Genomic DNA, 14,136 nt, shown 5'->3' with positions numbered 1-14,136 from the left:
ACGGAGGATGATCAAAGCCTTACCCGCTGGTACGGGGGGCTGCCGATGATCCTGTGCTTTCTGTTTATTTTCTCATGTCCCCCTTTTCATTCCATTCTATTTCTTTTGTCTTGCCTCATCGGTTCAATGTCTATACCCAGCGGATAGTTGTCTTTTGCTTTTTCTGTTTTGTTTTTCTCTGGCTTCGGGGCTCTGGGCCCTATAATCAATCCCATCTCCGGCATGTTGTTCTGTTCTGTTCTGTTTTCATCACCGCTCAGGCTTATGTGGTCTGCATGCGCTGTGTATAATAATGATTGCTGTTGCGATGTGTGTTTTGGATTGAATACCCGTATGTTAAGGATGGCGGTTTACCTCTTTCTGTACAGAGTCTAGACAGATTACAATTCATTTCGGGGTTTGTACTTGACTTTATATAGTGCCATCGTATTCGCTTTCATTTGCAAAGGGAGCATGTACACGCGTTTTATGTCAGTGCTGGTGTCCACTGTCTTGCAGAGTGGGTTTTGTCACCGACACCGCCACGTTTGCCCCTCGTCTGCTTGCCCCTTTTCCCTGCTTCAGGAAAGGTATTTGGTTGCGAGAGACTATTGCTGTTTATCTGTTATGATATAAGTTTGCATATTTATGCCGAGATTAGAATGTAGTCGTCGATGGGAGCCCAAGTAGATTGTTTGCGGATCAACCTCGAGTCAAGTAAGTAATCAAGGAACAGAACAATGAAAGAAATGACGGTTCACTTATAGGCCTCTGTAACATATCTAAAACAGTAATACAGCCAAGGAATACTCCGTATTATTGTTTGTTTATCAAAAGGCAGGGAATAACTTTCGACGATCCCCCAGAGACTTTTTGTACCTCGAAGTGGCCACTTACGCCAGACCCCCTCCGCCTCCCGCCCTTCCTCAAACCTCCCTCTCTCCCCTCTCCAACCAACACCCCATATTCACAATGGCTACCGAGAACTCGTTGTCCACCGACTCCAAGTACGACCAGTACGACTTCCCCACCACTGCGCCGGAATCGCAGTCTGGCCACCCAGGCCACACCACCCCGGAACAGGATGCTAAGGTGCACCAGCTCCGCGCTGAGCTGGAAAAGCTCGGCTACACTGAGCGCCTGGATACGTTGACTCTGCTGCGTTTCCTCCGTGCCCGCAAGTTCGATGTCGAGGCTGCTAAGAACATGTACGTAGTCCAATTCTTGCGGGGAAGTTTTTTTGTTGCTTCCTGACGGCTTGGAAATCTTTCTGCTGCTGTTTCTGCCTTTGGGCTTGGTTTTTTACCCATGTTGGCGGTGGCTAATCTGGTTTGCATCATAGGTTCACGAACAGTGAGACGTGGCGCAAGGAGTTCGGCACTGATGACCTCGCTCGTACCTTCGAATACCCCGAGAAGGAGAAGGTCTTCGAATACTACCCCCAGTACTACCACAAGACTGATAAGGTGGGTTGCATTTTTTCCTCCTGACTGATACCCCACCCTCGGGGTAACAGATGGATATTAACACTGAGAACAGGATGGACGCCCCGTGTACATCGAGAAGCTGGGCAAGATCGACCTGAACAAGATGTACCAGATCACAACTGCCGACCGCATGCTCAAGAACCTCGTGACAGAGTATGAGAAGCTCAGCGACCCCCGTCTCCCCGCCTGCTCCCGCAAGGCCGGCAAGCTCCTCGAAACCTGCTGCACAATCATGGACCTGAAGGGCGTTGGAATCACCAGCGTGCCCTCCGTCTACGGATACGTCAAGCAGGCCTCCGACATCTCCCAGAACCACTACCCCGAGCGTCTCGGTAAGCTGTACCTGATCAACGCCCCCTGGGGTTTCAGCAGCGTGTTCAGCGCCGTCAAGGGCTTCCTTGACCCCGTCACCGTTAGCAAGATCCACGTCCTTGGTAGCGGATACCAGAAGGAGCTTTTGGAACAGGTCCCCGCTGAGAACTTGCCCGTTGAGTTTGGCGGCTCTTGCAAGTGTGAGGGTGGCTGTGAGCTTTCTGACTTTGGTCCTTGGAAGGAGGATGAGTGGGTTCGCACTCCCAAGTGGGCTCAGCCCAAGGAGGCTGAGGCTGCTGCCCCTGTTGAGGCTGCTGCTCCTACTGAGGAGAAGAAGGAGGAGGCTGCTGCTGCTGAGACAACCGCCTAAGTCTGTAAAGGCCTTTTCTCTATTTTCTCTGCCTGACTGCCTACTATCCTCTCGCCTATCTCCCCCGGAAGAATAAGGATATAGGGAGATTTCGGTCAACCCTAGATCCTCCGGCCGTCCGAATACGACCTTATCCGACCTCTGCATACCTCCCTGGCAGACCGGAACATCTTCCTTCTGATTGCTTCAACACATCCCCATCGACCCATCCACAGATACAGCTGTGGACTCCTTACCCTACATTCGCTTTTTTGCAATTTGTTGTTTTTGTTCAGATTTAGATATCATGGAGAGCTTGCTTTTGCTTTTTTGCTTTGTTTTTTTTTTTTTTGCCTGTTCAGGATTGGCAGCGTGCCCTGCTGCGCTGCTCTCTGTATAGAAGGAACAGGACGTGGTGAAATCTAAAAGTGAGTTGGTGTGTCGGTGATTTGCTGGTGTCTTTGTTCTGTGGAGTATACATCGATGAGCATATATTAAATCGTGGCTTCATATCGATGATGTTGATATTGTATGCCAAATTCCTCCAATCCTGGAGTGGTCTACTGTCAGTTGTAGAATCGTCTACACAGATAGCTACAAGATAGGCTTTATGGTCTTGATCTATGTATCTCTAAGGTGGCTGTATTTTATCGGTATTCCATGCAGATGGAAAGACAGTCCTTATTATCCATATAGGCCCAAAGATGCCGTAACCACAAGCATATTTTTTTTAAAGAAAAAAAGAAGAATTTCTAGCTCCCTCGAGCCAATCGACAATAGAAAAGACATGGTATCATAAGTCCTGAGTAAACCCTGAAGCCCCAAACGCCCCCATCACAAAAAGAACCCAATTAACAGAAAATATAAGCGCCAGCAAGATCCTTAAAGCCCTTACATATTCTCCACCACTTCAGCAGCACGCCCAGCCCTCTCAGCCTTCCCTACCGTCGTAGCCAAAGCATGACCCTCCGCACCGGCCTCAGCACCAACCCCTCCCTCACCCTGCAACCGCAAAATCGTCCGCAGAGCATCCTCATACACCGCTGCAATATCCCCACTAGACCACCGTTCCTGTTCCTCCGCCGTCCCAAGCGCAGTCTCCAACTTCAACCGAGACGCCACATCCCCCTCTTTTGGCGCAGAGTCAACATCCATACCATCCTCCGGAACGGATGTCGTTCCAGAGCCATTCTTATCTCCACCATCATATTCCTCCTCAACCTCCTCCTTAATCAACTGCTTCAATTGTGCCGCATACTCCTTCGCCGCGCGTCGAGGAGCGTCCCGTCTCTGTTGCGCGATGCCCGTCGTGAGCGATTCAAGTTGTGCGTAGAGGGCCGTGACGCGCGACGCCAGCTCCGTGTCGTAGGCTTCATACTCGACTGTTTCGGTTGGGGTGGTTAGGGCTGCTGGGAAGGGGAATTGTTCTGATGTTGAGTCGATTCCGTTGATGCTGATTGAGGAGGAGGCTGTTTCGAATGTTTTGTTGATATACTGTATTTGGATTGTCAGAGAGATCAATATTTCTATAGAATCGAAGGGGGAAAACCCACGTCGTCGACTAGTTCCCTGACGCGTTCGCGCATCGGATCCGGTGTTTCATTGTCGATTGCGGAAGGGGGCAGGTTTAGGTCCAATTTGCGGCGCGCGAGCGCGATTGTATTGGCATACAGATAGGTGAAGTCTGCTGGAGACTGGAGCTCAATTTTGCGGTGGTGTGGTGCTGCCATGGTGACTTGGGATTGTTGATGTTGCAATGTTATTTTTTTGGAGTGGTGAGAGAGGGCTTGGCGGGATCCCCGCAAACGATGTCATCGTTGTCGCATTGTGCTTTTTCTTTGTACGCCTCACTTTCCTTGATTTTCTTAACTTCTCTTATTTTCTTTTATTGCAATATACCCTACATCTCTCTGCTGTTCTATCGTTTATTTTTTTCTCGGACTTCCTCTTAAGATAATGTGCTCGACCTTCCTGCACTGCTCTCGGTGATATTCGACCAATGAAGCCTTGAGATCGAGATCGAGGCCAGCACCACTTTCATACTCTATTACATACCTATACTACCCGTACTATGACTATGGAGAACTCGACTTCCATTTCCTTGGTCGATAATACCGTCCCCGTTCAGCAACAGCCCAGCGAGGGACCACCACGACAGGCATCAGCCCTAGATCGGCAAACAAGCCTAACGAAGCATCTAAGCCGTGCATCAGTCCAGAGCCAACTCACGAAGCGAAAATACGCAAAATGGCAACCCGATAGACTAGGAATTGCACCCGACACCTCGGAATCGCTCAGTCGAGAACCGTCCCAAGCCCCAGGAGGATCAATCTCAGCAAGCTCCGTGGGAGAAGCTAGCGGGGGTCGAGATGTTGATGCGGCCGATTTCGCACCCCCACACATATCAAGCCATACCGGGGATGGAAATGCGACTGAGAACATTGATCCTGGAGCCCAGACGAACAAACGAGGCTCAGAATTGGACATCCTCTACGAAAACCAGCGGGGCTGGTTCTTTTTTGGAGTTCCGCGCTACTCACACAGCTCGCTGTTGAATTTCGATCCCAGTCCCTGGATCACGCAGGATAAGAGAGCTAGCGCTGTTAACATCACCAACGCCCAACTGCCCGATCCGAGTTGGGAGTGGGCGTGGAAGTCGTGGTATGTGGATATGTCGGGTGATGTCGATGAGCAGGGCTGGCAGTATTCTTTCTCATTCGCCTCCTCCTCCTGGCATGGCACGCAGCCGTGGTTCCATTCTTTTGTTCGGAGGAGGCGGTGGGTGAGGCTGCGTATCAAGGTTCCAGAGAGGCGGCACCGTGGCCGATCTGAGTTTGAAAAGTCACATATGTTTACCGAGGACTATTTTACTATCCACTCTTCCAAGGTTCGAAGCCGGGAGCAGAGCGTTGCGGGGTTGTCCCGGGTAGAATCTGGATTCTTGAGTCGTGCCAGTATGACGGTTGATGAGGAGCCGCAGATCGAGGAGATTGGGGATATTCCTAGCTTGATGCAGGCTTTGAAGCTAGCATCTATTGATCGGGAGAAAATTGATGCCCTCAAGAAATTCGTGAACAATGGAGGGGACGAACTCTATTACTTGGCCGACAGGGTGAGTTGAAACTGCTTTGTACTACTTTTGATATTGCCTGGCTAATTCTGAACATTAGGTACCCGACATCATGCCCACATTCCTTTTCCAGACATCGCGCTGGCAATTCGTAACGTACCTTTCTGGTGTAGTTCGCGACTTATCCAGAACTCTTACAGATACCGACAAAGATGCCGATGCAGTTCAACGCAAGAAAGATAATCTTACCCGTGCAGCGGAGGCTTGCAAACGCCATATCACTGGGCCGGATGTTTTTAAGGACACCCACGGGGAATCGGAGACGGAATTGCTAAACTTGACTCCGGTGGCCAAGCAGGATACATTAATGGCCAAGCGGCCGGTGCTGGAGGAGCGGTCACACTCGGTGAGGCGGATTTTCAGGGGCATTCCCAAAGCTGCTGAGATTGACCGAGAAGGTCATATCTATTAATGTACAAGATTACTTTCTATAGCCTGAATAGATCATCTAGATATGCAATTCCTTGACGGTGCCATCGAGACTATTGGTGTAGTTCGGGTCACCGCCTGCCGCATCGGCGCCGATAATTTTCGGGGCAAAAAGGTCCTCCGTCGCAAACACCTCATCACGCGCCCATCCTCCTTTCTCATTCATGACTTCTGGACTGTTGGAGCATCGACCTCTATGCTCTCTCGTGGCCGTCCATGTCTAAGGAGGCGAGTGTCCACCTTCTTGGACACCGTCACGACTGGGCCCGATGAACCTCTCCTCTTCCTCTACCCCCGCTGGGCTGCACCTACTTTACGGCATCGACGACCAATCTCTTCTTTGAAATCGATAGAACCTGCCACGAGAACATGTCAGCATTTTCATGCTCCCTTTCGCCCAGCGGCTCGCCCTTCTCCTTCGCTTCCCCGATACTCGCGTCAATGGATTTCCTCTGATACCGCTACCCGCTCCGTCGGTGATTCGAGTCACGAAACACATTTCGTGGTGGCAGAACATAGTTCTCCGTCCAGCAAAGGGAATGGGGTTGGCTCCGATAGCTCCAATGGAAGCATTGGGGAGACCTCCGACCCGAAACAGTCCGGTTCCTTTACCCGGATCAAGAATGGCGCTTCGAAAAACCTACTCTCCCCCCGAAGATTGGCAAGGTTGAAGAATATACAGAAGAGTCGTCAGCATAACAGATCCCCGGGTGATCCACCTTCGCCCCTCACAAAGAAGCAAAGCCTTGCACGAAACTTGTCAGCCCAGGACAGCCAGAAGCTACGATATCGTGAATTCCAGAGGGAGAAGTACCGGAAAAATGAAAAGCATTATGTGGACAAAGCTTGGTTTGACACAAAAGACGTGTTGGAGAAAGTGCAGCAAGATACCCGGAAGAAAACCAAGCGTCGAACAAGGCAGAAGGAAATACTCGTTGCAGAGGATACCCTTGGTATATTCTGCGGCGTGACTCGGTGGACATTGCAGGAGAATGTTTGGTATCTTTCAGTCCACAATGGATGCCGAGTACATTGTCTGTCTGTGAAAGAGAACAAGGGACTGTACCGTCGAGTGATTCTGTCTGGAACAGAGCATGTTTTGGAGCTTGTACAGGCTCGTATTGCCCGTGCACAGAGCCTTCAAACGAGTGGTGATCCTCTCGTTGATATTCAAAAACCATTGGCCCCCATGTGTATCTCGCAAAGTGCTATGGAGCGTTCAAACGTCCCTGTGCCGAAAATCCGCGGGATATGGTGTTTTGAAAAGCAGCCAGTGAACCGCAGGCATCTTGACGAGATTTTAATGTCTCATCCGGGCCTGACTTCGGTGAAAGAGTTTGTCGAGCAGGTTGAAGAGCTTACCCTTTCAGGTGGGCCACAATTAGATCCAAAGGGCAGGCCTTTAAAGCCCACAGCACAACACGCTATCCCGCCCAAACAGATTGCTCAACGTCTTATGACTCTATTCCAGTTGGAGGAAAATTACAAGCATATCTCCACCGCGGCTTTGAATGGCGCGTTGGTTTATCTATGTGACCATGAACTTCCTGGCTATGCTCGAGACTTGTGTTCGCATGCAGAGCATGTGGCCACAATTGATACGTTTAATATTTTGTTGAAATACGCTGCGCGGTCTCAAGATGTGGCAATGTTTCGTCAATTTGCACGGGCTATGCCTCGCGCTCATGTCTGTCCGAATCCAGATACATGGCTTGCCTTGCTCAGTGCTCTTGTGACCCCCACGGAAAAAGCCGACCTCATTCAGCATATGGTTCATCGTGGTTACATGTCCAGTACTGCAACTATTCGGAGCGCATTACAGCATACGATCCAGGATTCACTTGTGACTCATCTGGACAGCGGGAAAGACATTGAATCTTTCCTTGATCTTATGATTCATACCTACGGGGCCAATTGGTTCAGTCATTCCACGCTCGGTCAGATGTTCGAGGTGGTGGCTCGGTTGAAAGACTGGGATTCTTTGAGTCGGCTTATACAACTTTGCATCGAACAGAACGTGTTCATGCCCGAGTATACCCTTGTCAACATGTTGAAAGCGCGCCGCCGCGACACCTTTGGCGCTGTACAATATTTCTTCCGATTTCTTGAATTGCCAGGGTTCCGACCTTCGTCGCAAGCATTGGAGGCTTTGTTCTTGTCTGCTTTCAAGAACCGCCACTTCAACATCTGCCGCGTTCTTTGGCGGTATGCGTGCATGTGGAAGCGCGTGACATACAAAATGCACCAATGTGTCCTGACATCCCTGTGTCGCAGTGTGCCTTTCCAAAAGGGGCCCGAGACCGTCCAAATCTGGAGCACTGATGCCGGCAAAGTCATTGTCGGTCTCGATCTACACCATGAAAGTTACCCGGTCAAGGACTCCATCCTCAGCGACATCCCCTCCGAATTCCACCAGAACCCTCTTGCCTACCTTTCTAAATGGAAACCCGTGGGCGAAGAACGAGATCGCCAGCTCCGCCTTGCCAAAGCCCTCGTTGACCGAGACATGGAGCTTGGTGCCAACTCCTATTACCCCAAGAATCCTCTGCCACTTATGTTGGACGCAGCAGCCATCTTAGATTATGAGTGGCGTGGTATACCCCGGCCCTTGGCGTGGACGATGCAAAATGCCATCCAGATCCCCGTCGGTCTCAAATCCGAAAGAGACTGAGAAAGAGACCAAGCTCCTTAACGCCTCAACTACCCCATCTTCCTTGCATCTGTGCATCATCCAATATCCCTCTTTGTTCGACCCTAGCGTGTTGCCTGCATATACCATCTGGCGGACTTGTTTTGACCATTGTTTGTCTACCTTTATGCCACCACCTTGTATTCTACACATCTCTTGTATATTATTTAGAAACATAGAATCATGGGCCTGTGATATATAGACAGCTGTCTCTTCTCCAATTTTATCTATCATGATATAAAACAATATTTCAACGCCTATATGAATCCCATCAAAATCTAAGTAACGCATCAAGATCATCCATAAAAACACGCTCGTCTAAATCATGTCCACCCCGGACCCTCACTTCTCCCATCGAAGAAAGATTCTCATGCACGATGCCAGTCCTGCAAGCTGCCAATACCGACCCGGAATCTGTTCTCCCCTCCGACGACGGAGATTGCGACGCAGACTGAGATGTCGGTATACTGTTACCCTTAATACATACCTCATCTGCAGAAGTATCATCGGAAATATCCCGTCGAGAGCTATCCCCAGACCCTAGCTCAAGTGAAGCGTTTTGGTTCCTCTCAATACCACTATAATCTCTCTCATCTTCTCCAACCCTTTCATCCGCTACAGCGGAATCCTGCAAATCGCCACTCTCTTCCTCTGCACAATCCTCTTCACTTTCGGGCGAAGGGGGAGCCAATAATCGGCGCACCTCCGAGAACATCGAAAACGCCGCACTCCAGCGTGGAATTTCATGGTCGATTCCTTTAGGGAATGGTAAAATATTCCCATTGTAATCATCGTCGGAAACAGCATCGTTATCATTATCATTATCACTATTGGCGGTGAGGTTGTGGTTGCGGTTGCGAGTGGGTATCCGATGGCGAGTACGTCTAAGATGCCGAGGTTAATTGTTAGTTACGCCTTTCCCTCTCTCAAACAAAGAAATAACACAGAATTGACTGGTACCTTTCAATTGGATCTCTCGATATGCAAATTTGACCCTCTTTGCGACAGTGCGTACACTGGTAATAGGGCGGACTGATGTCGCATCGTTTCTTGCGTGCGTGGCAGGCAGCACAGGCTGATTTTCCTGGTCGGCGGCCTTGTCTTTTGCTTGCTTTTATTATGCCTGGAGTTTGTAGTTGGTGAAGGGCTGAGAAATCCATTATGGGTGGAGTTGGTAGGGGAGGAAATGTGTTGTATTTCGATATTTAAAGGGGAGAAACGAAATCCGAAACCCGGGGGAAAGGAAGATCATTAAACTACATTGAATTTTAAGTTAATCCTCAGGGTCCAGTCTAGAACACTACATAACAGTTAATGTTATAAAAAATGCGGGACTATCCGGATATCGGCACATTTTCTTAAGTTTGGGGGGCAACTTTGTTAAAAGGGATTCTGGCTTTGTGGGGAATGATTGAAATGCGGTTAAGTCGTATACTTCGTATAACAAGATCAAACTGAGATCAAAATCAAAAGCCAAATGGGTATCGCTCGTGCTTCATCGTATGTGGAAAGATGCCAAATGCCTTCCCACGACTCCGCTATATTGAGCGAGCCAGATAATATAGAAAGATGAAACGGGAAAGCTCTGTGCCAATCGCCAATATGCTATATAACCGAAGAAAAATTTCCCCAAACATGATGTGCTGAATGCACATTGGTATTCACTCTTGTCGCAGGTCTCTCTCAGACCATTTATCCAGGATCTTGGAAATTTTCTTGAAAGTAACCGGTTTGGTCAGGAACAAGTCCATGCCCGAGTTTAGAGCCTCGAATTCATGATTTGAACCGCTAAGTCCAGTCAGTGCAATGATGACGGACGGGTTGGAGTCCTGGCCGCGGAGTTTTTCGAGGGCTCGGATGGATCGAGTGGCGTCGAACCCGTTCATGACGGGCATGGAGATATCTGATTTCTTGGTTAGTATGCACGTTTGACATTTACGAAGGGGATAGGTGCATAGCGTACCCATGAATATAATATCATAGCCCGGTTGCAGTTGTTCCACTGCATCCACTGCTAGCTGTCCATTCTCGGCTGAGTGGAGAGTGTCCAGCTTTCGCTTTTTTAGGAAGGCGAGCATTAGGTTTAGGTTGGTTTTGTTATCTTCAACTACCAAGATTCGAGGCTTTCGAGGTCCTGTTGTAGGTTCGGCATTCTCGGTGTTTTCGAGTGTAGAGGAGGGCGGAAGAGTAGCATGTGAGCGTTGAGGGGTGGGAGGGACGTGGTCTGTGGTTGACCTTTGTGTATCATCGACATGAGGAATTGGTTGATCTGAAGAAGCGTCTGCTGGCGGCGTGGGTGGGAAAATTCGGTCTCGTTCAGGCAAGACTACTGACCCGGCAGCGGGTAATGAGAAGGCTTGGTCGAAACATTTGTGAATGAATCGTGAGAGCTTGTGTGGACCATACGGACGACTGACAACGGTCAGAGCGTTTGAGGAAGACCATTCAGGTTGGGCAGTATTGTGGTCGACAAACTTGCGACTCAGCACAAGCACGGCTTGATTCGAGCCTGAATCCCAACTGATGTCCTTTTTCAGTGGAAGTTCACTGGCCAATATGACATCAATGGGCGCTTTGGATGAAGACGAGACCAGCTTGAGGCCATACCAGTCAGTCAAGTAACGAGAGAATGCTCCCCATTGCGGATGAGTGAAAGCGTCCTCAGGCTCCACGCCCATGATGGCAATGGTTCGGCCAGCATGGGCGTCTCGTAAGAGGCGCACTTCGGATGACAGGGATTCGGTGTCCACTTCCAGCGGAGGTGATGGCGGAGCACTGGAGGCGACACCGGAGTTGTGTTCTCGGCGTGCTAGTGGGAGAGTCACCTTGACGGTTGTTCCTTCGCCTGGGCGACTGTCGATATTAATATTTCCACCTAGAGATTTGAGCAGCCCGTGGACAATCGAGAGGCCCAGCCCGGTTCCAACAGCCAGACTGTTCTCCTGAGCAAAAGGGATGAATAGTCTGCTTCGTAGGAACTCTTCTGATATTCCCCTGCCAGTGTCAGAGACTGTCAGAGTAATCATATCTTCTTTAGTGCCATGCTTTTGAGACCAATTCTCGGGGGCTTCCTGCGCCTCCAAACGAAGCGAAACGCGTCCTGAATCGGTATATTTGACTGCATTGCTGAAGATGTTCATAATGATGCGACGGAGAGCACCAGGAGGTGTATAATAAACCCAATCATTTTGAGCAATGTCCATATCCACATCCACGTGCAGTTGAGGGAAATCAAAGCTCTGTAGGCTGCCTTCGTTGCATGGAGGCGTGCCAACTGGGGCAGAAGAGGATGCTGGTCGTTGGTTGTATGAATGGCCCAGACAAACACCTTCGACAACTTCCTCGGCGAGAAGGGAGAGATCAGTAGGCATATATGCATCTAGTTGTGAGGCAGGGCGTTGCATGCTCATAAGATCCACACTAGAAGCCCTGTTTCTTTTCAAGTGGCGAAGATCCTTTTCCAGGGACACAAGCTTGGTATAATCCAAGACTTGGTTCACCGTATCAAGCAGCGTTCGACCACATGCATTGATAGTTCCCAGAAGAGAGCCTTGGAAGTCATCAAACTTCGTGCCTTGTAGTAATTCTGCTGCTGCGAGAATTCCATGGAGAGGGCTGCGTAGTTCATGCGACACACTTCCAAGGAAGTCTGCCTTTTGGCGGTCTGAGATTTGAGCCTCGATCCGGTTGCATTCGGCCATAATAGAAGATCCAAATCCAAGCAAAGAGCTTAGTTCCACCTGTTGATCGAAAACAACATTCTCAACATTGTTCCAGCAGAAGCAACCACCAAACCATTGGGAATTGGTAGTATTCCACAAAGGAACGAACATAACCTGAGTGGCTCCTGGGAAATATTGATTGAGCATGTTGTTCTCGATGGTTTTCCACTTCTTCGCACGTTTCGACCGCGTGCATCGAGGTCGTTCCCCAGCACAGCTTTTGCGCGAGGAATCGGTATATTCGTCACTGTCAGAACTGGAGAATAGGCCATCCCGATGGAATGACCAGATCTTTCCCTGCCCATAACGACAGAGCAAGCCATGAAGGAAACCATCGTCTATCCCTGAAACTGGGAATTGTGTAACAGAGCCTGTTTCCGGACCCAATGGGGCGTCGCCAGCAGAGATACCCAAAACAGTGGCGAATTTTTTGTTGTCCAGAGAGTCTGAGAGTTCACTTCTTGTATCGAAATCGAACGTGGTATCGTTTCCACCTTCGACGAAGACCACACCGCCATGGCCTTCTAGCTCTAAACTTTCTCGGATCAGATTTGCTGCTCGCTGGAAAGTCCACGCGGTTCCTTGATATCCATCATCTTTATTCTGCATATTGCCAGATTGCAAACCAGGAAGATGCGAGCCAACACTAGAGGCTCTAGAATGATCGGTATTGATATCTGACAATGGACTGACCGAACGAGCATCGCTGGCCCGAGAACGAGATCTTCGGGGGGAATATTGATTATTAGAAATGGAGAGACGACTTGATCTTGTTTTCGAAGATGGACGCGAGTTTCGTTGCGGGTTTGGGTTATGCGTAATTGGATCTTCGGAGGAATCTGCGAACCTCGATCTGCCCTCGACGAAGCAGCTCAGACCTCGAGATAGCCTGGCTGCACGCCGACCCTCTGAGGCTTGCCGGCTCACCCTGAGGAAGTCCATGATGAGCATTCCCATGGTGCCCATGGTCTCTTTCTCTGACTGGGTGAATTCGGCATGAGGCTTTGTATCGAGCACAAAGAAACAGCCAACATTGATATTGCTGTCTGTTGTGAGAGGCGTGCCTGCATAGAATCGAAAATTTGGCTTCTTTTGCACGAAAGAGAGGTTTTTATAACGTTCATCTTCCCTCATATCGTTGGAAATGACAAAGCTATACTCACCCTGTTCTCGTTTGGATTGAGGAAGGGCAAGAGTATCCTATTAGTAGCGTAACACTATAGTTAGTTCAATGGACTGGAGTTGCTGGGAGAAAAGCTACCTACCTGACATGGTGTCCACGAACTAACATCGAGCGTGGAACTGCCCGTATAGACCCCATCGCCTAGGCGATCATATTTATTGTTGTCTTTGGTCTTTTGAGCAGCTTGGGCGATAATAAACTGAGAATGACGATCTGACACACTAATGGTAGGACGAACTCAGTGAGCATGCTGGAGCCACTCGCCCGACTATTACTGACTTACCTGATAAAGACGCGGTCCACGTTCAAGCGTAAAGCGGCTAATTGCGCAAATAAATGCAGTGTCTCGTTGGAGTCACCTAAGACTAAGGAATTTGGTATTGGGGCTAAAGATGCACCCCATGATGCTTGTGAGCCAGATCGTGAGCTGGATAGAGATTGCGAGGTGGATGCCGGGCGACTTGATGTAGAGGAACCCTGCCGAGCTGACGGATCCAGCAGGACTGCCTCGTCACTGGTGAATGACTGATTCTCATCTATTGGGGCCAATCGCTCCGGTCGAAAATAACGATATACCTCGCGGGCCCGACGACCCGCATTGTGGTCATCGTCCTTGGGTAATGGCTCCATGGTGTTTGCCTAGCTTCTTTTGAGGAAAGAAAATAAGGCCATTTATGTTTTGTGGAAGCCACTGTATTTGACTGTGTCAAAAAAGGTATAGTGGGGGAGTAATTAGGGCAAATGTGTGACAGCGTAGGAAAGCATTGGTATAAAAGGAGGACTGAAAAAGATCCGGGAGCAAATTCCACTTCACTATGGAACGGCTGATAACCTAAGTAACATAATAAACCCCGGC

General features: G+C 49.4%; 5 protein-coding genes across 5 annotated transcripts; 2 read left to right on the top strand and 3 right to left on the bottom strand.

The window, feature by feature from the left end:
* Nucleotides 1–900: 900 nt before the first annotated feature.
* N7446_008290 (SEC14 family lipid-binding protein) lies at nucleotides 901–2,313 on the top strand. Its single transcript, XM_058517035.1, has 3 exons — nucleotides 901–1,187; nucleotides 1,322–1,445; nucleotides 1,519–2,313. Exons 1-3 carry the CDS (start codon nucleotides 952–954, stop codon nucleotides 2,146–2,148), a joined length of 990 nt encoding a protein of 329 aa, XP_058370681.1. The 5' UTR covers nucleotides 901–951; the 3' UTR covers nucleotides 2,149–2,313.
* A 705-nt stretch (nucleotides 2,314–3,018) lies between these two features.
* Nucleotides 3,019–3,857, bottom strand: N7446_008289 (uncharacterized protein; the record flags this gene model as incomplete). Its single annotated transcript, XM_058517034.1, has 2 exons — nucleotides 3,019–3,621; nucleotides 3,681–3,857. 2 exons carry the CDS (start codon nucleotides 3,855–3,857, stop codon nucleotides 3,019–3,021), a joined length of 780 nt encoding a protein of 259 aa, XP_058370680.1.
* A 341-nt stretch (nucleotides 3,858–4,198) lies between these two features.
* N7446_008288 (uncharacterized protein) lies at nucleotides 4,199–8,357 on the top strand (the record flags this gene model as incomplete). Its single annotated transcript, XM_058517033.1, has 3 exons — nucleotides 4,199–5,239; nucleotides 5,298–5,655; nucleotides 5,710–8,357. 3 exons carry the CDS (start codon nucleotides 4,199–4,201, stop codon nucleotides 8,355–8,357), a joined length of 4,047 nt encoding a protein of 1,348 aa, XP_058370679.1.
* Nucleotides 8,358–8,646: 289 nt separating this feature from the next.
* On the bottom strand, nucleotides 8,647–9,535 carry N7446_008287 (Zn(II)2Cys6 transcription factor domain-containing protein; the record flags this gene model as incomplete). Its single annotated transcript, XM_058517032.1, has 2 exons — nucleotides 8,647–9,259; nucleotides 9,336–9,535. The coding sequence occupies 2 exons, from the start codon at nucleotides 9,533–9,535 to the stop codon at nucleotides 8,647–8,649; spliced, it is 813 nt and encodes a 270-aa protein (XP_058370678.1).
* A 501-nt stretch (nucleotides 9,536–10,036) lies between these two features.
* Nucleotides 10,037–13,910, bottom strand: N7446_008286 (GAF domain-containing hybrid sensor histidine kinase/response regulator; the record flags this gene model as incomplete). The annotated part of the gene is made up of 4 exons (XM_058517031.1): nucleotides 10,037–10,278; nucleotides 10,339–13,297; nucleotides 13,363–13,501; nucleotides 13,564–13,910. 4 exons carry the CDS (start codon nucleotides 13,908–13,910, stop codon nucleotides 10,037–10,039), a joined length of 3,687 nt encoding a protein of 1,228 aa, XP_058370677.1.
* Between the last annotated feature and the right edge of the window lie 226 nt (nucleotides 13,911–14,136).

The sequence above is a fragment of the Penicillium canescens genome, assembly GCF_028828765.1.
Source record: "Penicillium canescens strain IBT 15451 chromosome Unknown utg000005l_segment0_segment0, whole genome shotgun sequence".
Taxonomy (NCBI): Eukaryota; Fungi; Ascomycota; class Eurotiomycetes; order Eurotiales; family Aspergillaceae; genus Penicillium; species Penicillium canescens.
The sequence above is the reverse complement of the archived record's forward strand: the minus strand, read 5'-3'. Positions and strand labels throughout refer to the sequence as shown.